The sequence below is a fragment of the Engystomops pustulosus genome, chromosome 5 (genome assembly GCF_040894005.1).
Source record: "Engystomops pustulosus chromosome 5, aEngPut4.maternal, whole genome shotgun sequence".
Classification (NCBI taxonomy): Eukaryota; Metazoa; Chordata; class Amphibia; order Anura; family Leptodactylidae; genus Engystomops; species Engystomops pustulosus.
This window is the reverse complement of record NC_092415.1, coordinates 134,720,510-134,745,352: the sequence shown is the minus strand read 5'-3', so window position 1 is coordinate 134,745,352 and position 24,843 is coordinate 134,720,510. Positions and strand designations below refer to the sequence as shown.

At 43.4% G+C, this 24,843-nt stretch overlaps 1 protein-coding gene across 4 annotated transcripts in view; it reads left to right on the top strand.

The window, feature by feature from the left end:
- ABCA13 (ATP binding cassette subfamily A member 13) overlaps positions 1-24,843 on the top strand; it is a 590,340-nt gene that overhangs the window by 180,590 nt on the left and 384,907 nt on the right. For all 4 annotated transcript variants that reach the window (XM_072153102.1, XM_072153100.1, XM_072153098.1 and 1 more), the window contains exons 19-21: positions 1,535-1,638; positions 2,559-2,734; positions 24,659-24,735. In XM_072153102.1, coding sequence (XP_072009203.1) covers positions 1,535-1,638; positions 2,559-2,734; positions 24,659-24,735 — 357 coding nt within the window. The remainder of the gene's footprint in view (positions 1-1,534; positions 1,639-2,558; positions 2,735-24,658; positions 24,736-24,843) is intronic.

Below are 24,843 nucleotides of genomic sequence, written 5' to 3'. Positions count from 1 at the left end.
GTATTTGGGTAAGTAATTGGCTTAGTGATAGAAAACAGAGGGTCGTCATTAATGGCACATTCTCAGATTGGGTTGACGTTACCAGTGGAGTGCCACAGGGGTCAGTATTGGGGCAACTTCTTTTTAATATTTTTATTAATGACCTTGTAGTGGGTTTACACAGTCAAGTTTCAATATTTGCAGATGATACTAAGCTGTGTAAAGTAATAAATACTGAGGTCGATAGTTTAGCATTACAGAGGGATTTGTGAAAGCTTGAGGAGTGGGCAGAGAAATGGTTGATGAGGTTTAATGTAGATAAATGTAAAGTTATGCACTTGGGCCATGGAAACAAAAAGTCTAATTATGTTCTAAACGGTCAATTACTTGGTAAAACTGGAGCTGAAAAGGACTTGGGGGTATTGGTGGATGGTAAACTTAATTTTAGTAACCAGAGCTAGGCGGCTGCTGCTAAAGCAAATAAAATTATGGGATGTATCAAGAGAGGAATAGATTCTCATGATAAAGACATAGTTTTTCCCTTATACAAATCCCTGGTCAGACCACACATGGAATATTGTGTACAGTTTTGGGCACCAGTGTATAAAAAGGACATAGTAGAGCTGGAACGGGGGCAGAGGAGAGCAACCAGGATTATTAGGGGAATGGGGGGATTAGAATACACTGACAGATTACAAAATTTGGGATTATTCAGTTTAGAAAAAAGACGACTGAGGGGAGACCTCATTACAATGTACAAATACCTGAACGGACAGTACAAGGATCTCTCCAAAGATCTTTTTATACCTAGGCCTGTGACCAGGACAAGGGGGCATCCTCTACGCCTAGAGGAGAGGCGATTCTACCATCAACATAGACAAAGATTCTTTACTGTAAGAGCAGTGAGACTATGGAACTCTCTGCCGCAGAAGGTTGTTTTGGCGGACTCTATGTACATGTTCAAGAGAGGCCTGGATGCCTTTCTGGAGAGAAAAAATATCACGGGTTATGGGGATAAAACATTTATTTAATTCTTAAAGGTTGGACTTAATGGACTTGCGTCTTTTCTCAGCCTTATATACTATGATACTGTGATCTTAAAAGAATCATGACATTCAACAAACTTGCGGAGGGCGGATATTTGTAATCCAAAAGAAACTGATTCAGAATAGTACATGGTATAGAGGTGTAGCTGTGAAGTTTCTGCACAGAACATCAATTCACCCTTGACTTTTTTATTCCTGCAGTTTTGTGATATTTAATGACATGCAACCTTTTGCACTAGGATTATAGATCACAGTCTGACAAGAAGGTGACAAGCGGCAGCAACTAATTGTGCTTGTCAGCTGAAATACTGAATGTCTGCCAAAAATGAGTGATCTGATGAAAGTAGATACACAAGTAGACATAAAGACTTATATCTTTATTATTATTGGAACTTTATATTCTTTTAAGATCTTTTACGATTTTAACTTTTAAGATTTCATTATTTCATTATCTTTTAAGATTTCATTAACTTTTAATCTTTTAATTTTTAATTTCATGGATTTTACAGGAAACCCACATTTGATTATTGAACATATGTGCGTTCTATGTTCACCTAGAACGATTACATTCTCTCTCTTAGAAGCCATCAGTCTTTTCAGTTACCAATTCAAGGTTTGTGAAATTACTGACATTTTCATTTTTGTGCATGAACTTCAGAGTGTGCTTCAGAGTATGTTTCCTACATTGATATAATAGCACTGCAATAAGGAACCAGTAGCTGTCCTTAATGTATCTCCATATACCCCAGATTCCATAATCATTGCATGCCTCAATGTACTTTGAACTGTCAATTCCTACATTTCCTCTTGGCTTGACATGTCTATAAATTTGTAGGTGAGATGATTATTTTAAGACAAGATACCCAATAGTTGTGTTGTGAATTGCAACATGTCCAGGACATCACAAAATTGTATGAAAAGACTGTCAATCTCAGACTAAGTTAATAATAGATATTTTTTCATGTATGGAAGTATTCATTCTGTAGCAATGGAGATTCTGTTTAGGGTTGGTGATGTTTGTGAAGAAATTACAGGAAAAGGGGGTGGCTAGACTCCAAACCACAAACACATAACCATGTCTAGCACCCATAAAATGTCTCTTTCCCATATAAAGAGACCAGTACTTTAAATGATGCTTATATTGGTGAAATAGTTTATAGATTTGCATTGGGGGCTCAGCAGCATGAAATTGAAGTTTGGAGATCAAGACTGAAATTTGGGCATACATATGAAGATTATTAATTGACTATAGCACATGAGCTTATGGTCAAGAAGAGGAATTACTTTATTGGCCTCTTTGACATAAAAAGGTGAAAGGAGATTAGGGAAGACCTTTAGCACAAGGCAAAGCTTTTTACTGTGAAGCCTGTATAGCAACGCATGAAAACCTTATGAGCCCCAAGGCATCATGTGCACCCTCACAGCTCCCAGGCTGAACAAAACCAAACAATAGAGTACAATGAGTACAAAATAACCTGTGATGCTATGAATTCATATAAAATGTATTGTACATTTCTGTTCTATTTTTTTTAGGAAATGGAAAATACTTGGACTTTGTCTGATGATTTAAACTGTACACATTTCATATTAACAAGCAAACAGCTCTTTGACATTCTATTGAATATTACAAGTATTGTACAGAAGATTAGAACGGGAGCAGTCTGCCTGTGTGATACCACATCTGAGCAAGGTCATGATCAAATAGACAAGTAAGTTTTTCAGTGTTTTTCCAATGGGCTCAGACAAGATTATTGCCCACATTTAATAAAAACACTGCAAAATGCACTACGTCTGATAAGCATCAGACTTATGAATTTTTTTGCACGTTCTTCATGAATCTGGGGCTCCCTGCACTGCCACGACAGAGGGCACCATTTTTATTTGGTGCACCTTTAACATGGGGTGTGCAACATACTTCTTTGGGACGTTGTATGTTAAATGTGGCGCACGGTCCAACTGAGCACCGGAACACCCCTCTCAGTGTAGAATTTTTAGTTTTTTTCACATTTTGTATTGATTATTTACACAAAAAACATTGAGACCAAACAAGAAAACACATTACAATATTGACATGTAATAAGGACACGAAACATGGCAAATACATTCAAAATGAAACAACACAAATAAAAAAAACATACAAAATGAAATAATGTCTAGTCCCAATAATGCAATAAAAATATTTCTATGAAACTATAACTAGGAATACAAAACACATCCAAGTTTAGTAATGCCAATTCTGCTCTAGGGCAGAATATACTACCAGATATTCGTGACACAATATCAAAAATGTGTTCCCATAGTTTCTCTATTACCAGGCATGACCACCATACATATTCAATACGGTTTATTTAGTTGAAAAGTGTCAGCATACATTTCAAGAAAAAACTGTGTAAAACATTTTTGGTAGAAATGACAGTATGCATCATAACAGCAATGGGACACGCAGGTCCCAATAATGACAAATGTGGATCGGGAGCCTCCGCACACCGCAAACAGACTGCAGCGGGGTGGTAACACACCGAACCTACACAGAAAAAACTGACTCTAGAGACCGGTTGTAACTAGTGATGAATAAGAGTAAAAGTGCAACTATAGAGTCAGGAATAATACATAATAATATGTTAATAACGCTCAATGAAGGACCAGCTACACAGTCCATATAAAACAGATATTAAAGGAAAGGGAACTAAGAGCAAAGGGAGAGGGATTTAAGTGGGTGGGTGGGGGGAGTAAGGGGAAGAAACAAGGGGGACCAAAAGGGGGTCAAGGATAGGGAAGACAACATGATGGAATAGGGACACAATACAACTGTCACTCGCCGACGGCTCAGGCGAATAAGGCTATATACTCTGGTGTGCCTTTAAACAGGAACCACGGTTGCCAGATTCTAGTGAATTTCTCCATGGTTTGATTTACCTCCGCCGAAAGCTCCTCCATGCGACAAATATTAGAGAACTCGTGAATCCACTCGAGGAAGGGAGGTGGGGTGGGGGATCTCCAGTGACGGGGGATGACCGTTCGAGCAGCTGTGAGGAAAAACCTCAATAGGCCCTTCTTCTGTGACCCTACTGTACCCGGGAAAATGGATAGAAGGCCAATCTGAGCTCGGGCCCCTACTGAGCAGCCCGTGACCTGTTTGTAGGTAGCAAACACTCTGTCCCAGAAAGGTTTGAGAGCGGCACAATCCCACCAAACATGCAACATTGTTCCTCTGGAGTTATGACACCGCCAACATCTGTCAGACACTGTAGGGTAAAATTCGTGTAGGACTGTTGGAACCCGATACCATCTTGCCAAAATTTTGTAATTTTTCTCCTGTGCAGAGCATGCAGAAGATAATTTGTGGGTAAAGATGAATATTTTCTCTTTTTCCCGTGGCCCAAACTCGACACCCAGCTCCTGCTCCCATCTTTCCACAAATGTCGGGTCTCCCGGATGTAGCTCATCCTTTAAAATAGCATAAATTTGGGAAATAACATGCATAGGTGGAGTGGAGGAATTGAGCATTTCCTCAAATGCAGACTGATTAGCTCCAAAAGTTGCCCTATCTCCCTGTGTGCGTATGAAGGATTGTAGTTGGGAATATTCCAGCCAAGATAGCTGAGTGTCAGGGGCTTGGGCACTTAGATCATTAAAGGAGGGTAGGGATCCGTCCTTAAGGACTAAGTGCATGCGTGGGTCATCAGATAGACGCCATATCAAAAACGATTCTCTACCTAGACCTGGGGGAAACATCGGGTTCCTAAACAACGGAGTTAGGGGCCCTAAAGGGCGGGATAGAAGACCCCGGCGGAGTAACCTTCTCCACAGCACTAATGCAGCCCGAGCGTAAGGTGTGTAACCCACTAATGATTGTGCCATGTCCCCCTGAATCCAAGGCACAGTTTTCAGAGGTATGGGTGTGATATTCTGTTCCAAGAGTACCCATTGTTTAGAGGTAGAATTATACGTCCAGTCCACAAAGCGCATTACTACAGTCGCCCAGTGATAAACCTGTAGGTCGGGTAGTCCTGCCCCCCCGGAGGACTTGGGTCGGGTTAAGATTTTCCATCCCACCCTAGGTCTTGCGGAACCCCACACAAAACGTAACATCGCTGATCTGAGTTTTTTAAAAAAGGGGGGAGGGGGGAGGAGGGGTATTCCCTGAAAAAGATATAAAAATCGCGGCAATACGTCCATCTTAGGGACGTTAATGCGTCCAAACCAGGAGAGCCTTTTTTTATCATATATGGAGAGGTCTACTAACGTGCGTTCAAGCAATGGGGTATAATTAAGTGAATACAGTAAGCTCAAATCTGCCGGGATGCGTAGGCCCAGGTATTTAATGGAGTCTGTACGCCACTGAAATGGAAAGTGTGCCATAGTATGTAAAACCTCTGTCTGAGGTAGGGAAATGTTCAGAGCTTCGGATTTTGTATAATTAATCTTAAAATTACTAACGACACTATACCGCTCAAACTCCTGGAGTAAGGATGGTAGTGTGATCTGAGGCTGAGAAACATACACCAAAAGGTCGTCAGCATACAATGCTATCTTACAATGTATGTCTCCTACTCTCACCCCGTGTATATTCGGGTTTTTTCTTATCGCCACAGCCAGGTGTTCCATAACGATGGCGTACAGCAGGGGAGACAGCGGGCAACCCTGCCGCGTCCCATTATGGATATGTAAGGGGGAGGACAAGGCACCATTTATCCTGACCTGCGCCGAAGGTTTCGAATATAGAGCCGCAATCTTATTTACGAACCCCTCACCCATTCCCAGTTGCTTAAGGGCGGCCTGCATGAACCCCCAATGCACCCTATCGAACGCCTTTTCGGCGTCGATAGATAGTAGTGAGAATGGCGTTTTGGAGGCTTTAGCATGGGAAATCAAATGCACTGTTTTATTAAGGTTGTTCCGAGCCTCACGACCGGGAACAAATCCTACCTGGTCACCATGTATCACAGAGGGAAGGAGCGGGCCCAATCTGTTCGCTAAGATCTTTGAGTATAATTTTATGTCTACATTAATTAGCGATATTGGCCTGTAACTTCCCGTCGTCGTAGGATCCTTACCAGGCTTTGGTATGACACTAATTGTGGCCGCTAAGGATTGGGGGGCAAAAGGGACGTCATCGTTGACGGCATTAAATACTTTTGTGAGAAAGGGAGTCAGTATTTCCCGTGCAAATTTGTAAAAAGCGGGTGTGAACCCATCAGGACCAGGGCTCTTTCCTACTGGGGTCTCTTTAATGGCATGATGTATCTCTCTTTCACTTAAAGGTTGTTCAAGAGATTCAATTGTGTCTCCTGAAAGTGCCGGCAGTGGGGTACTGCTAATATAAGCATTTATTCTCTCTTTTTGCTGGTATTCATCCATGTCTGCAAATTGAGTGCGGATGTTATACAAGTCAGCGTAGTATGAACGGAATACATCTAAGATCTCAAGAGGGTTATGGGTCAGGTTCCCCCCCGTGTTTGAATTTTGGGGATAAAAGTCGCCATACTACGCGGGTGCAAAAGTCGAGCCAGGGAGCGGCCACATTTATCAGCATGGTCATAAAGGTATCTAGAAAACTGTGCCCTGTGCTGTAGGTGTGTCTGGTCAAGTAAGGACCTTAAGCTCTCACGCTTCTCTGTGAGTGTGGCTAACACTTCGTGGTCTAACGTGTCCTTATGTCGCAGTTCCAATTCACTAATGGCATGCAGTAATGAAGTGATTTTAGCCGCCTTCTCCCTTTTCAACCTGACACCGTGCCGAATAAAAACTCCTCTGAACTCTCCCTTGAGGGTTTCCCATAGGAGGGGGAGGGGGGTGGTGTCAGCAGAGTGCTCTTGCAAAAAGCGCTCTGCAGAGGTCTGCAACTCTGCCGCACATAAGGGATCTTTTAGGAGATTGTCATTAAGCCTCCAAGCCCATTGCCTGTGTAAAGAGTCTGGGGGTGAGAACGTTATAAAAACCGGGGCATGGTCCGAGAGGACCATATTCCCAATCGTGGCAGTGGGGTGCCATCCCAATAGTTTGTGGCTCACCCAGAAGGCATCTATTCTGCTATAAGTTTGGTGGGCAGGTGAGAAATAGGAGTAATCCCTTCCCGACGGATGGAGAACCCGCCAGATGTCCGTTAAACGCAGGGCATGTAAGTCCCGATGCAGGAGACGCATTAGGCGCGCGGAAGTAACGAGGTGCTGTCATTCTGAGGATTCATTGTAAAATTGAGATCTCCCCCTATGATGAGCATGCCCTCCGCAAACTCCGTCAGAGCTCTCAGAATAGTTCGGCAAGCAGGAACCGGGCGTGAGTTGGGCAGGTACCAGTTAGCAATTGTGTAAACAGTGGTATTAATTCTCAATTTAAGGAACAAGTATCTCCCCAGGGGATCCAATTTAGTTTCTAGGACAGAGTGTTGCAGTGATCTGTGAATTCCTATGGAAACCCCCTTTGAGCGAGATTCGGGATTAGTGCTGTGGAACCATGTGGCATAGTGGCGGTCCCGTATGAGTGGCACGTGTCCTGTTTTAAAGTGTGTTTCCTGTAGGAGGAGGATTTGCACTTTCTGTTTATGCATCCCATAAGTAATCTGGGATCTTTTTTGCGGAATGTTAAAGCCCCTTACATTAAAGGATCCTAGTTTAAGGGTTGCCCTGATACCAGAAGACAGGGTATCCTGAGACAATGGACAGAAACACAGGGGAAATCGCAAGGGGAAAGTTAGGCAAGGGATAACTACACAAGGAAAGGGTAGGTATTACTTAAAATAATATAGTAAACAAATCTGAGCCACCGCTCAGAACAGTGGGGTATGTACTTTTAAAGCTGCAAACAGACCAACTGAGCGCAGCACCCCTGAGGAACATAGAATTTCCAGGGAAGGTGCCCCCGGGGAGATCTAACCCAGACACATATAGATCTTTAACCTGAAATAAACCTGTTCTAAACCCGGAATCCCATTAATATGGAGAACAATCAAAATATACAATATAACGTTAAACTAACTCACAACGTCCAATTCCAGAGGATGACATCTAGTCGACCTGTTTGTAGGATTAGGAGATGCAGGCCAATGCTCATCCCGGATGCTGCAGATCTGGAGCAATCTGACCCTGGCGTTGATCTGGAGCTGCTCGTTGTGGGCGCTCTAGTGCTGCCTGTTCCGGGTTATGATGGTCGAAAGAGCGTCTCCGTTGTCTGCGGCGGGGATGCCTTTGGGGTCTCGGAGGTGGTCCTCCAGCAGCTTCCGCCAGGAAAGAAGGCCATTCCGGTAAAGTGACCGGGGGGAGGCCAAGCGATTCCATAAATGCAGGCAGATCACCAGGGTGTCGCAGAATGTGCAACCGGCCGTTGTGGCGCACTTGAAGTTTAAATGGGAACCCCCATGAGTACTGGAGGTCTTTTCGCTTGAGAGCTTCTAATAGAGGACGCAATGCTTTGCGTTTCAGCAGGGTCAGTCTGGAAAGATCTGGAAGGAGCTGTACTTGATAGCCCTTGAATCTGACGTCTCCTATGTTTCTAGCGCTATTCATGATTTCCTCCTTGACCTGGAACCGGTGTACTCTACATATTATGTCCCGTGATCTACTCGGGTCTGGAGGTTTGGGACCCAAGGATCGATGAGCACGGTCCAGTTCCAGAGGGGTATCAGCAGGGACATCCCGAATCATGTTAAAGAGCTCTTGAAGTGTCGAGTGTATGGCAGGAGTTTCTACAGATTCAGGGACACCCCGAACTGTAATGTTGTTCCTCCTACCCCTATTTTCTAAATCATCCAGATGGTCAGATAGGGCTCGTAGCTGAGAGGACTGCGAAGCCAACTGTGAGGAGTGAGCGGCCAGCTGTTCATGAACAGAACGTTGAGAGGTCTTCTTATAGATTTATATCTGGGGCTCAAACCCCTAATCATTGTAAGGTGACTTTCAAATTAAATGAGTCTGTGTCCAGTGCTGGAATTGACTAACTTGAAGAAAAGACAAGACCTGTCCTTGCAGGAAGTTAGCAACAAGACTGATAAGTTTATTGAGGGACGGATATTTATAGAAAACCATAAGGCACTTTACATAAGGCGTGTAATTAGGAAAGCAGCAACCATAATTGGGTGTTCTCACCCAGGAAATGTAACACTATTGGATGTAAGCACACAAAGGAGTCTAATACTATTGGCTACATGCAAATACTGAAACTTCACATAAACCAAATGTCCAGATGTCCACCTGGATACCTTCCACTAGGTGGTGCTAGTGAGCACTAGGTCTTTGTGTGCTTGCTGAGGAATGAAACCCACCCAAACTTCAGTTATCAGTACACAAAGTTATGTGAAATAATGCTGAATCTTTAAAATGTCCGACAATATGTAAGATGGCGTCTGAGTCCAGTGTAATATCTTTAACAATTCCCCCCTTTTGAGCTTTGCATGGCCTGTAACTGTTGTCCATAGTGACCTCCTCAAACTCCAGGTACATACAGGTAGGCTAAACCCTTACCTGCTGGACTTGTTAACTCTTCACCAGATCCCCTGGAGGCCAGTCACTCGGGGGTTACAGGCCTGCATACTCAAATTACATAATTGTGTTTCCATAGTTTATGGGTTTATTAACAGGCTGGTTCTTCAACGAGACGGTATCCTCCACACCGGGACTTCTCCTGTCGTGGTTCTTACCACCTGGACGGTCATCTGGGACATGGTGGACTTGATGAGGGGGACCACACAACACACAATAAGTGACGAGAGCAAAATCACAATCCCCAATATCACCCCCACTTAAAGGAAACCCTTCCAATCCCCCAACCACAAAGTGAAGGACAAAGTGTCCACCCCAGAGTTTCTCTCGAGTTCCCTGGACAGTCCTTCAATCTTTCCAAGTGCATGGGTAATGGATCCATAGGGGGCGATGTCATCCTGGGATGTATACGCGACAAGCCACTCCCACCATCTTACAGACTCCTCCCTTCTCAGCAAGGATCATGTCCAAAGCCGTGCGGATCTGGGAAGCATCTCGGATACAATCACAAATCTCTGTTGATTACAATACAACCAGTTAACCCAACCAACATCTTTACTCATAGCTCTCTGGGGAATAATGGACTCTAGACCTGCCCATATCTGATTGTGGGCCTTGTACTCATCTGGGACCCCCCTTGGTGCTCCCACTGTATCTATATAAACGTTGTCATCTAGGTGCTTCTCTCCGACCTCCAGAATCCTTTGGGATTCTCTACCTTTACTTTATGTGTCCGATCAACCTTATCCCTGGGGATCACGAGGAAGGAATGCACAAACCTTATCACTGTACACTCACCTTCCCTGCCTCTAGGCCTGCCCTGACTCTCTTATCCCCACAAATCCTGTACACATCAGACACTGCTAATACAGGGTTACCTGTGCTGTCAATGTTATAGAAGGTCATTGTCTTGTTGCACCAACCGTAGGTAAAGTCTCCTACCCTGGGGGCATCCTGGTCACCCCTATAGATACAGTGATAGTCATGGATGGGGTGTCCCTGAGCATGCAGTCAGTCAGAAGAGACCAGCTAGCAAGAAGAATAAGTGAGCGTGGAAGCATGCTGACTTCCCTCTAGATTCACAGACGTGGCACTGGTCAGCAGGACTTGGAAAGGACCATCGTTGCAAGGCTCCAGACTCTCTCTCTCTGGTGTCTCTTTACCACCACGTAGTCTCCAGGCTTCAGGTTATGCGTCCTGAGGTCTCTGTCTGGATCTGAAAAAGTAATCACAAACACTTTTCCAAGGCCTGGCTCAACTGTGCGGCATGTTTCACCTGGTTTCCTGCCATCAGCTATAGGGTCTATGGGAAGTAGGGGCCTAGTCTGGGTGCATAGCCAAAAAATACTTCAAAGGGGAACAATCCCATCTTTCTGTTGGGGGTGGTCCCAACTGAATAGTGGGCAGCAGGAAAGCATTCGCTCCATGGTTTCCCTGTTATTTCCATGGCCTCCCGTATCTCTAATTTAAGAGTGCCATTTATTCTCTCAAACCCACAACTAATTCGGGAAGGGGTGTGCAGGGCCTCTTCTACACCCAGGAGGGACAAGGTTTCAGTCTTTACCTGTCCAGTGAAGTGGGTTCTGCGACCGGACTCTATGGTCTCCGGAAGTCTCAAACCTGCAGAAAAATCTCACTCACCACCTTCTTGGCTGCAGCTCTGGCAGTAGCCTTGGTCATGGGAGAAGCTTCTGGCCACCCTGGAAAGAGATCAATGCACACAAGCACGTACTCCTACGTGCCACTTTTGGTAGCTGGATAAAATCCATCTGCTGTCTTTGGAAGGGATACAGCGGCTTGGGTGTCACCTTCCGTGGGGTCTTTACCACCTTACCCGGGTTGTGGCGGGCACAGACTATACAGGCTTTCACTAGTCTAGTGACAGGGGTAGTAATGCCCGGGGCAAACCACTTATGGTTTATGAGCACTAGCATGGCCATTTTGGATGTGTATGTGTCCGTAGGCTACTCGACTTACTGTCGGGTGCAGGGCTCTGGGCAGACACACCCTCTCTCCCAGCATCAAGGTCCCATAGGCATCTGGGCTCCAGCTTTCCTCCACACTCCCTTCACTTCTGGTGACTCTCGGGCCACCAGGGACTGGAACACCTGTGGATCAAACTTTTAGCTCAGAACTCACCGCTGAGACTTCAGGACAGTCTCTGGGCTCCATCTGTACAGCTGCCTTCACCATCCCGTCAGCCACATACTTGCCCTTGGCTTGTGGAGTCACCAAATTGTGTGTGCTTTTACTTTTACTATCCTCACCTCTTGTGGAAGTAAGAGAGCATCCATGAGCTCTATAACCAGTGTGCCATGCTTAAAGGGGGTTCCCTGCAGAGGTGAGGAAATCTCTAGCCTTCCATAAGGGATCATAGTCGTGTTTAGACCCCAGAACTATACCTTGAGTATAGATGTTTGCCCTTTTACCTTCCACCAGCTGTAGCGTGCCGTCACTTCACCTCCTGCGCTGACCTGTGTGGAGGGAGTGGTTCTGCTTGTACTACCTTATGTGCGCCACTGACCACTGTATATCCAGTGTAGAACTGTCTGTCTTCTCCTGCAGACCTGGAGCCATCTATGAGAAAAAAACTCAACATCTGTGTTACTCACCCTTCTCTCCCCCCTCTCTGAATCCTGGAAGACTGGTGACAGAATGAAGGATTCAGAGCTGTGCACCTTATCAGTGTATCCTGGGGAATCAGGAGTGCACACTGGAGTCTGAGCTGTCTGGCCTTTGCTCAGATGCTTGGGCTGTACTTGGGTGAGGACACTGTGCAAGGTATGTGGGGTTTGCACAGTAACTGAGTGATCTAGGGTCTAGGACAGTGATGGCGAACCTATGGCACAGGTGCCAAAGGTGGCACTCAGAGCCCTCTCTGTGGGCACCCAGGCTATCACCAGAGATAATTCTAGGGATCTTCCTGCAGTCCCAGGGCTTGCTGTGCACAGAGATATTTTACAGTGACAGCTCTACCTGGGACTACTAGAGGATTGGGAAGGTGTGAACATATCTGGATTACCCAGACAATAGTTCTGGCTTAGGGGACCCTGGAGAGAATTTACAATGATCATCCAATTTCTCCTCATATGAATGAAAGCTGTGATAGAGCATGGAGCTAAATCACAAATTAAATTTCTGTGTTGGCACTTTGCGATAAATAAGTGGGTCTTTGGTTGAAGTTTGGGCACTCTGTCTCTAAAAGGTTTGCCATCACTGGTCTAGGATCAGCTCACTGGCCTTGCTGAGCAGATTGCTGGCTGCAGCTACTGACACATGCGGGGCTCCCCTCACGACTGAGTCTAACCGGGCCTAATAGTGGGCCACTGGGGAGGCCACCACATTCCTGGACTCGACACCTCTGGCGTGGCCTAGATACTCAGTGCAAAATAAAACAAAAGTTTGATTCAGTGGAATGTGCATAGGGCCGGTGCAGACAGGATTTGCCACCTTAAGGCTATAGAATGCATCAATTGCCTCCTGACTAAGGGCAAAAGGGGAAGAGGCAATTCAATTATCAAGGGGCAACATCAGGCTGGAGGCAGCAGACCTTATCCCAGGCTGCAGGAGCTGGCCAGTCCTAGAAACATGTGAAGAGGCTTAGTGCCTCAGGGCAGGGGCACATTCTGGACTGCCAGCTTTCTTTCCTCTGTCAGGTGTCTGCCTGTGGCTGAGGAGCAGTGGCCTAGGAAGACCACCTTCTCCTGGTAGTACTGGAGTTTGTCTCTGGAAACATTGCAACCCTTCTGGAACAGAAAACACATAAGGTCAATAAATGCATCCTGGCAAACAAAAACAGTAGGTCATCCGCATACTGGTAAGGAGAACATCCAGTAAGGGGCTAGTCTGCCAGTCTACTCCCTGTAGGGCTGTGTAGTATGGAGTACTGGCTGGGGGAGTTTTACCCCCCTTGTGGGAATCTGCATCAGATATACTTAAATAGATACTGGCAATCCTCATGTTGGGGCACAGAGAGGAAAACATTTGCCAACAGGGAAGAGTTCTACAATGAAATGCACTAACTCTATTTGGGGGGGGGGGGGGGCGTTCAGAAGAGGGGGACTGTTCTTGCTGACATCCTTGTCCATTACCACCCCCCTTGTCCCGCCCTGTTGGGGCCGTCTACGTTTCCTAGACTGTGTCTCTTTGTATTCTTATCACAAGCAAATTCCTTTAAGTCTTTTAGATTGTCAGCTCTGTTTCCCCCACTCAACACAGATGCTTTCTGTGTGCTTCAAGGCCACTTCTCACAGACATAGATAAGACAAAGCCCAGCTGCACAGAGATCTCCCCCTGATTAACTCTTTCAACTCCAGAAAGCAGGTACCAGAGACATTGCAACACTTTTTCTAGTAATTTTTCTGCAATTGTCAAGATCAAATAAGTTTAAAAATAAAATAAACAAAATATACAAACAGCGTTGCACATTCAAGACTCTTAGCAAATGTTTGAAATTGATGAAAATATTCACCTGCCGGCATTTATTTCAAACATCCGCCAGGACACCTCAAGGGTGACTCAGCTGCTATCCTACAACCAGCCTACAGTGTAGAATCATAGGCAATTAACTTTCAGGGACTTGAAAACAATATACTGTCTTAAGATGGCCGCCACTGAAAAATGGTAGGGCGTGTCATCTTCTCTAACCCCCCAGATACGGGGGTGGAGTCTAAGAGGGTGCTGGTTGCATTCCAAAAGATTTTTTTTTTTTTTTTTAATGAGCACTCTCTAGGATTCCTGTCCCTCTGCCCTGGTCCGTCCGTAGTCACTGGTCTAAGTCTCCAGTAATCAACCCCATCCACTTTCCTTTGTCATTAACTCTCTACTTACATCAAAACAAACTTCTGCCTGGGTGTGCCACTTTTTGTCTTTGAGCCAGCTACCATTCTCATCAAGTGCTGTCTCCTACCTCTGCACACTCAGGGAATCATCTAACATACCCAAAAACTTCAAAACCTCATAACTTCCTTTTACCCACTCTTTACCTTTCCTGTGTTACACTATGTCAGTTGCCTTTTTAGGTCTGCAGTGTCCAGCTACAGTCTTACTTTGCTCACTACCCATTTTGTGGAATCTGTGGAATACCTGATTTTGTTCAAAGGCTATAGATATCCTCCGTACATACAGCTCCAGACTACCCCGCTAACTATCAGTAAGTACAAATTAGAGACCTTCACACAATACTTCAGAAATCAAGGAGATTACGCTCAACTGTAAAATTCCCGTCAGTGTCCTTCCTGCCTCTACCGTATTTTCCGCATCACGGTGCCGCATCAATCCCGAAGGAACGATACGTAAATTTGGCTAGAATTTGTCTCTGCAAACTTCCAGATTCTATCCGCGCTTACATGAACGAAAATCTCCACCATCACAAACTTTCTGAACTACATCAACAATTCACAAGAGGGCACTGCAGACCTTTTTCTACAACATACATTGTCACGTCCAGTCTCTGTCGGTCACCGTACAAGTGATCCTTTGCCGAAATCATCGAGCACATACTATTATATATGGACATGTAAGGCAAAGTACATAATATCACACAAGGAGATGACCTTACCCAGTCCCTTTCAGCCAGTGAAACAGAACTACAGTCAAGGTAGACAGAAATAGACTTGAATTACCCCGATGAGCGCTCATTGTCAGTTCTGGTCACTGGCCGCCTGGACTCTTGCGGAGGTCACCTCGATGGTTAGATGTCCATAAAAAGTATGGCCACCCAGGAAGACGCCAATTCTTATAGATTTATATCTGGGGCTCAAACCCCTAATCATTGTAAGGTGACTTTCAAATTAAATGAGTCTGTGTCCAGCGCTGGAATTGACTAACTTGAAGAAAAGACAAGACCTGTCCTTGCAGGAAGTTAGCAACAAGACTGATAAGTTTATTGAGGGACGGATATTTATAGAAAACCATAAGGCACTTTACATAAGGCGTGTAATTAGGAAAGCAGCAACCATAATTGGGTGTTCTCACCCAGGAAATGTAACACTATTGGATGTAAGCACACAAAGGAGTCTAATACTATTGGCTACATGCAAATACTGAAACTTCACATAAACCAAATGTCCAGATGTCCACCTGGATACCTTCCACTAGGTGGTGCTAGTGAGCACTAGGTCTTTGTGTGCTTGCTGAGGAATGAAACCCACCCAAACTTCAGTTATCAGTACACAAAGTTATGTGAAATAATGCTGAATCTTTAAAATGTCCGACAATATGTAAGATGGCGTCTGAGTCCAGTGTAATATCTTTAACAGTCTCCACTGTGGACACCCTTCCCTCCACTTGATGTACTTCGTCTCTGAGAGCAGACATTTCAGACCGGCAAGATTGTTCCAATCTGGAGATATAGGACTCCATGTCGTCCCTGGTAGGGATGGTGCGTATATGTGCGCGCAATGCTCTTAGGTCAGATAACACTTCGCCATCTAGAGAAGTTTTAGCATAATACATGTGCGCTGATAATGTCTGTTGCGGTATATCCTCACCGAATTCAGCCTGTCGTTCCAGGATAGGAGTGGGGTGTATCCCCTGTGACGAGGGGCCAGGGCGGCCTAACTGTTGGTGCCTGAGGGCAAGCTGCTGCGTTGTCCACGCAGGTGCATGCGGGTTCAGCCCCTGAGGTGTTGTAAGCCATAGTGCTTGCGAAAGCTCCTCCACAGGGGGTGATGCAGAACCCAGAGAGGACCCCCAATGTGGTGATGCAGCCAGTGACCTACTGGGTGAGTCCGGGGGTGCTGTTGCCCCTGAGGGGTCTGGGCCTATCATGCCCCATGCTACACTGGGGATCGTTAGCCTCCATCGCCGCCATCATGGTCCCCGGAGTTCCTGTCGTGCGCATTCGCGGCTTCATCGGGGACTTTGGCGCACCAGCTCCGCACTGCTGTGGATCCCTGCTTTCATCGGGCCTCTCTGCCGCCATTTTGGGTCCCGGGGATAAAGCCGGCGCATGACCACCATACATGATAGTAGTTGGCGGCCATACCGCACCCTCTCCAACATCTATCATTATATGTACGATACACCTTTGAAATTTTAAAAGATGAAAGGTATCAGCCTAATTAAATTTCCCTCAATGTTTCTATATGGTTAATGCTGCCTTGACAGATGAGTACAATGCACTCATCCACTCCTGGGTATTAAAGTTTTTATTGAGATATCCTTCCCATTTTATCATGTAGCTCAATTTATATTTAATTATGGCGGTTATCTATTCCAGGTAAATAATAGAGATTCCCTTTTTAGCAAATGTATTAGCTTGAAGGAAGGTGCCGTATCTCTAAGGAGTTAATGAGAGCTGCAGTTGGTAATACAAACTATTTTATCCAATCGAGCTGTAGTGTTCACATGAGGTCTCCACAACAAACAGTGGTATGTGATACACTTTTTCAACAGCGTTTAGTGGTGAACAGATGGTTAGAAGCCACCAATGTATACCGTTTTGGTGGTATATCCAGTACCTTACCTTGGCTGAAAAACTGCTAGACACGTTTAGGAAGATTACGATCTCCCTTCCTCAGTAGCTAGCTTCCAAAAAGCTAACTACTGAGGAAGGAAGACTCCATTACATGTGCTCTGAACTGACTTTTTGCTTGTATTTTTGTAACCGTAAGTAAACATAGGATTCCTAATGTATAAATCACTATTTGGAACTTATGATTAGAAATTTACCACATATGCTCTGAGCTATTTGAAGATCACTTCTGATTAGATAAGAATTATGTATGGACATTGCTATTAACTATAATACTGGGGAACATATTAAGAATAATTGCAGATTTTTTTTATTATATCTTTATTTTATGATACCTATTTTTACATTTACCTGATGACAATTATATCCATGTATTATTCTATGCAAGGGCCCTGCATTTACATGTTTGTGTATTATATGCATTTTTAGATTACTATCAATAAACTAATGTGATATATCCATCTTTTGCAGTGCCAGTTTATATTTTTATATTATGTAATTTTGTGTTAATACAATTAATTCATTCCCCTGAATTATACTTCAACGTCTTTTCTAGACTGCATGAGATAAAGATACCTACGGTAAATATGGAAAACCCTTATTCACCAGTTCAAAAATGTTCATCATTTTTCCTTCAGTTTTTGGTATTTTTTAGCTTAGGTTAGGTTAGGTTTATTTAGTGCAGAACTTTGTGTCACATAAGGTGTAGTGCAGTGTGTGCCACAAAGTGTCATGTGCACCACAATTGTGTCGCATGCATCACAAAAGTGTCTCGGACCCTTCTTAAATACATGTGCAAGCAGTTTGCCCTGCAAAGAAAGGCCAGCAAAAAACTGGCACAAAAGCACCTTAGTAAATGTGGGCTTATAATATATATATATACACATATATAAACACACACACATTTAAATTGATTGTTTCTCATACTTGTATGTGGCATCTATCATGGTCACTATTGAGTTGGAGAGAAAATCTGTGTTTATGTGTATTACAGTGACCACAATGTGAATTGGGTCACACTGGAAGCTGTTTTCCATGTGTTGGTCTCTTGGAAGACCTGGTACAGGACTCTAATTGTTGGAGTGGAGACAAATGTGATCACTGCTCCAGACCAAAGCTTCCATATTGCAAAGGGTCTAACAATGCACCAGGTGTGCAATCCCTTAAAGAAGGGTGTGGGGCAGACAGAAGGTGCTCTCTACCTGGAGACACAGAAGCCAGACTGTGTGAGAGCCACACGTGAGTGACACTGGATTACTGAAAGTATCTTCCATGCAGGCAAGGAGAAGCCCTCCAGTGGCTAGTGAGGGCCGCCAAGTGTATAGTTAGAGCCGGACAGGAAAGGATTTTGTTTGATGTTTTGTTTGATACTGGTGCTTTTCTGGAATAAATGCACAGTTTCAACTTGAATCCTTCTGTCCATGAAAGCTTTGTCATTGCCGACCCCCCCACAATACCAATCACACATTATCTGTTCCCCATCTGCTTGTATTTTAAGATTCAACAAATCATTTCTCTGTCTATTCAAAGCATGATGGTGTGCTTATTTTAATATTTGAGATGGATAACCCTTATCAGCAAAACTTCTCTGCAGATCTTTGGCGGCTGACAGATAATCGCCAGTTGAGGAACAATTCCTATGTGCCCTTTAATATTGACCCTTTGGAATACCCTTTTAGGGGAGTAGGATGCCAACACTGCATTAGTAAATTATTAGTTGCAGTGGGTTGATATAAATGCAACAAAACCCTTTTTAAAAATGTATTGTATTTTTTAACATACCGGCCTATATTCATTAACCCCTTAGCGCTCCGCGCCGTAGCTGTACTGCGCAGCTTCCGACGATTAGCGCTCAGCGCAGTACAGCTACGGCGCAGAGCCGATGCCGGTTCAGCGCTGCATAGCAGCCGAACCGGCATCGTTAGCCGCGGGATTTCAGCGGTAATTTACCGCTGACATCCCCGGCTAACACCCGCGGTCGGAGTGGGCTCCGATCGCGGGTGTTTAACCCGTTAAATGCCGCGGTCAACGCGACCGCGGCATTTAACTTGCCTTCTGGGGGTCTTTACCCCACGATCGGCCCCCCCCGCACCGTTTTCGGGGGGGGGGGGCGATCGCTGTTTTGGCTCCTCTGGGGTCCGATCGGGACCCCAGAGAAGCCTGGAGGGTTTACCTTTAAGATGGCGTCTGTGACGTCATCTTAAAGGCAAAGTGTCAGCCTATGCATCTGCATAGGCTGGCACTGATAATACCCTGCAATACATTAGTATTGCAGAGTATTATCAAGAACAAGCAATCAGATGATTGCTTGTTCATATCCCATGGTGGATCATGTAAAAAATGTACAAAATAATGTTTTTCAATAAAAAATTACTTTATAAATCACTAAAAATGCCCATAAGCCCCAAAACATATAAAGAGACATATAACGCTCAAAAAAGTCTAAATCATAACACAAACCCCACATATATAGTATCACCGCGTCCGTAACAATCCGTAGAATAAAACTAAATAACTATTGAACCCACATGATGAACGCCGTAAAAAAAAAGTCAAAAACCCACCAAAAATTATGATTTTTACCTATTATATCCCACTAAAAATGCAATAAAAAGTGATCAACAAAACATATGTACTCCAGAATGATATTGTTGCAAACAACAACATGTCCCGCAAAAAACAAGCCATCAACCAGCTCTGTAGCCAAAAACGTAACAATGTTATGCCACTTGGAAGACAGCGATGCAAAAATGATAGATTTTTCCCCACATTAGGGTTTTATTTGGCAAATTTAGTAAAACATAAGAAAAAATATTCATGTCTGGTATCCCCGTAATCGTATCGACCCATAGAATAAAGATAACAGGATTATTAGGATATACGGTGAACACGAAAAAAAAAAAGTAAAAAATCCAGAACAGAATTGATGCTTTTCTACTCATGACCTCAAAAAAAAGTTCAAAAATTTTCAACAATAGGCGATACCAACCCCAAAATGGTAACACTGGAAAAAGCATCTCATCCCGCAAAAAAAATGCCGTCACATGGCCCCAATAACGGAAAAGCGAACATTTTATAGCCTTCAAAAGGGGGCAACCAGAAAACTAAAATCCTGGCAGCTGCAGGGTGCTCCTTCCCTTCTGCGCCTCGCTGTGCCCCCATAACACAAGTAATGTCCACGTGTGGGGGGTCGCTGCACTCAGGGGAAACTGTAGAACAAATTTTATGGTGAGTTTTCTCTTTTTATCTTTTGGAAATGTGTAAATTTTAGGGCTAAATGAACGTATAACCGACAAAATTTGACCATTCTAAATTTCACCGCCATTTTGATTCAATTACTATGAAGATCTCAAGGGGTTAACAATTTTTGTAAGTGCTGTTTCTGATAGTTTGTGGGGTGCAGATTTGAAAATGGGTTGGTTATATAGGGGGTTTTGTTGCTAAATATGTAAAATTTGATTTCAAACAGTATTTATCCCCAAAATAGTCAATTCCGAAAATACGGAAAATCGCTATTCGATTTGTAGGCCGCGTGACGTCAAAATAAATTATCCAAACATTTCAAAAATTATGAAAATGAAAAGTAGACAAATGGGAAATGTTATTCTGCAAGTTATTTAGGTGGTAAATCTATCTGCCTGAAAACGCGGTGATTTTGAATTTCGAAAATGGCAAATTTTTCTAAAAATTCATCATTTTTTTCTTTTTTTTGTAAATAAACGCAAAACTTATCAGCCAAAATTTACCACTAAAATGAAGTACAACATGTGGGGAAAAAACAATCTCAGAATCGCTTTGATAAGTAACAGTGTTCAAAAGTTATTACCACAGGAAGAGACACTGGTCAAATTTCAAAAAAAAGTTGCGAGCCTTAACCTGCAAACAGGCTGCGTCCTTAAGGGGTTAAAAGTTTTCTGTCTGGCTTTGCACATTCATTTCAGTGCAAAATACTTGTACATCTATTGTGGACAAGGAGTGTTGCATGCAACACATTTGTATACAGCTGCACTATACCAGACGCAACACAAAATTCTGCTCTGAAAATGGGCGTTCCGGTGTACAGTCGGGCTGTGCGTCACATTTATCATGCAGTTTCTGACAGATTGGGGGTCATTTACTAAGGGCCTGATTCGCGTTTTCCCGACGTGTTACCCGAATATTTCAGATTTGCGCCGATTTCCCCTACATTGCCCCAGGATTTTGGCGCACGCGATAGGATTGTGGCGCATCGGCGCTGGCATGCACGCAACGGAAATCGTGGGGCGTGGCTGAACGAAAACCCGACGGATTCGGAAAAAACTTTGCATTTTTTAAAAAAAAATATGTTGCGGAGCTTGCACTTACCTTCACTAGGTATAGGCCGGTGAACTTGAGTGTGTTCTGATGCTCTTCAGCGCAGCAGCGCCACCTGGTGGACGTCGGAGGAACTGCCTTAATGAATCCCGGCCGGACCCGAATCCACCACAGAGAATGCGCCGCTGGATCGCGAATGGACCAGGTAAGTAAATCTGCCCCATTGTGTTGCACGCCCTGTGTTAAAGGTGCAACAAAAAATAAAGTTGGTGCACTCTGTCAGAGCAGTGCAGAGGGCGCAAGATTCATGAAGAACGTGCAACACAAGTTTTGAATCTGGCGTCCTTTGCCCATTTCACAGGCATACAGTACCAAGTGCAGTTTGCACTATTTTTGATAACCACTAAGATAGATAAATCACCGGGGCCAGATGGCATACACCCCCGGGTTCTGCATGAACTGTGTACCGTGACAGACAGACCGTTATTTTTAAAATTTGAAGATTCACTGAGGGCTGGTTATGTTCCACAGGACTGGCGCATAGCAAATTTGGTACCAATATACAAAAAAGGATCAAAAAGCGATCCTGGAAACTACAGACCCATGAGTCTAACTTCTGTGGTGGGGAAAATATTTGAGGGGTTTGTTAGAGATGCTATACTGGAGTATCTCACTGTGCACAACCTTATAACCTAGCGTCAGCATGGGTTTATGAGAGATCGGTCCTGTCAGACTAATCTGATTGTTTTCTACGAGGAGGTAAGTTCAAGACTGGATCTGGGGGATGCTGTGGATGTTGTATATCTGGACTTTTCAAAGGCATTTGACACATAAAAGGTTGGTATATGAAATGAGACTGCTGGGAATAGGGGAAAATCTGTGTGTTTGGGTAAGTAATTGGCTTAGTGATAGAAAACAGAGGGTCGTCATTAATGGCACATTCTCAGATTGGGTTGACGTTACCAGTGGAGTGCCACAGGGGTCAGCATTGGGGTCACTTCTTTTTAATATTTTTATTAATGACCTTGTCGTGGGTTTACACAGTCAAGTTTCAATATTTGCAGATAACTAAGCTGTGTAAAGTAATAAATACTGAGGTTGATACTTTAGCATTACAGAGGGATTTGTGGAAGCTTGAGGAGTGGGCAGAGAAATGGTTGATGAGATTTAATGTAGATAAATGTAAAGTTATGCACTTGGGCCATGGAAACAAAAAGTATAATTATGTTCTAAATGGTCAATTACTTAGTAAAGCTGGAGGTGAAAAGGACTTGGGGGTATTGGCGTATGGTAAACTTAATTTTAGTGACCAGAGCCTGGCGGCTGCTGTTAAAGCAAATAAAATTATGGGATGTATCAAGAGAGGAATAGATTCTCATGATAAAGACATAGTTTTGCCCTTATACAAATCCCTGGTCAGACTACACATGGAATATTGTGTACAGTTTTGGGCACCAGTGTATAAAAAGGATATAGTAGAGCTGGAACGGGTGCAGAGGAGAGCAATCAGGATTATTAGGGGAATGGGGGGAATAGAATACAATGACAGATTACAAAATTTGGGATTATTCAGTTTAGAAAAAAGATGACTGAGGGGAGACCTCATTACAATGTACAAATACCTGAACGGACAGTACAAGGATCTCTCCAAAGATCTTTTTATACCTAGGCCTGTGACCAGGACAAGGGGGCATCCTCTACGCCTACAGGTGAGGCGATTTTACCATCACCATAGACAAAGATTCTTTACTGTAAGAGCAGTGAGACTATGGAACTCTCTTGTGATAATTACAAAAATGGAAACCCGCACAGCAAAACTATAATTGAAATATGCCTAAAGAGGCCACCACACTCTAATTACAGATATGTGACCAAAAGAAGAGACAAAGGGGAGTGTGTATAGGCCAAAAACGTATATATACAAATCTTTATTTATATCATAATTGTACACATTACAAAACATGCATATATCTTAAAAACACCTAAAATGTACAAAAGTACATGCAGTCTGACCCATGTATATGACCGCAATAGGTCTATACATAACACATGACCCTATATAGACAATAAATAAGTTGCCTGTTTTTACCCTGTAAAGAAAGTATCTATCTATAGAAGGGAGCTGATATGGCACAGTGGAGTGTCAGAATACACTACTAGCAATTCCCTTTAGCAAAATGCATGTGATGTAACAGGAACAAAAGCAAAAAAGAAGCACACTCTAGAGTAAGCACAGATAAGTTGCTAATATTTGGTTACCCATCCATATGATAGACCTGGAGTAGAACGTGTGCAGAGGGTGATGTGGGCAAAAAGTTCCCACGCGTTTCGTCGCTACATGCGACTTCCTCAGGGGTCCATGTACATTTTAGGTGTTTTTAAGATATATGCATGTTTTGTAATGTGTACAATTATGGTATAAATAAAGATTTGTATATATACGTTTTTGGCCTATACACACTCCCCTTTGTCTCTTCTTTTGGTCACTATGGAACTCTCTGCCGCAGGAGGTTGTTATGGCGGACTCTATGTACATGTTCAAGAGAGGCCAGGATGCCTTTCTGGAGAGAAAAAATATCACTGGTTATGGGGATAAAACATTTATTTAATTCTTAAAACTACATTAAATATGTTAATATATAAATATGTTAAACAGTTAAATATGTGGAAAGGTGATTTTTGGGGTGTTTTTATTTATTTAAAAAAAAAACTCTTTTAAACTTATTTTTACAGTCCTACTATGGGATATACATTTGGGATATTTTGATCTCTATTATAATAGGCCATCTTACATGGCACTCACTAAGGTTTACACCTCTGTCTGCTATGGCAACCCCCGACACCCCATTTTTACTCTGTCTCTCTGTCCCTTTGTCTCTTTAGTTAGCTGCCTTGGTCATGCTGGATAGTGACAGATAAAGGGTTAAACTGCCTTGCAGAAAGAGATCTCTGTCCACAGCAGACACAGTAGGGTCCAGGTTGTGAAAAATAGCTGGTCTCCTGCTAATGATTGGGCTGACACTCTCACAGTGCCAGCCCAATCATCAGGACGGCATCGGCATTAGAACAAGCATTCACATTGTATGGGGAAGATTTATCAGAAGAGTCTGAGAGCAGAACAACCAATAAGAGCTCAGCATTCATTTTCCCACAACTGTTTATAAAATTAAAGCTGAGCTCTGATTTCCATGGGCAATTAGAACAATTTTACCTCAGACACTTCTGATAAATCTGCTTCATGTCTTCAACTTGTTAAGTAATAACAATAACAGTAGTTATTTCAAATATGTTACATGCGGTTTTTACCTTTTTATTACATTTATTATTCATGTTTAAAATATTGTTATAATATTTGCAAATATGAAAATGTGAACTTCTTTTGGCAGATTAATGACCAATATTGAAAAGCTGCTTCCTTCCAGTGCCATGACAAGGTTATTCAGCAATGCTACCGCATTAACAGGTAAAATATTTGATTAAAACTCCTACTTTGCAGCACTGCATGACAATTATTTTCTTATACCTAGATTGTAATGCTGCTGCTGCTGTCAATAACTATCATACATGCAGT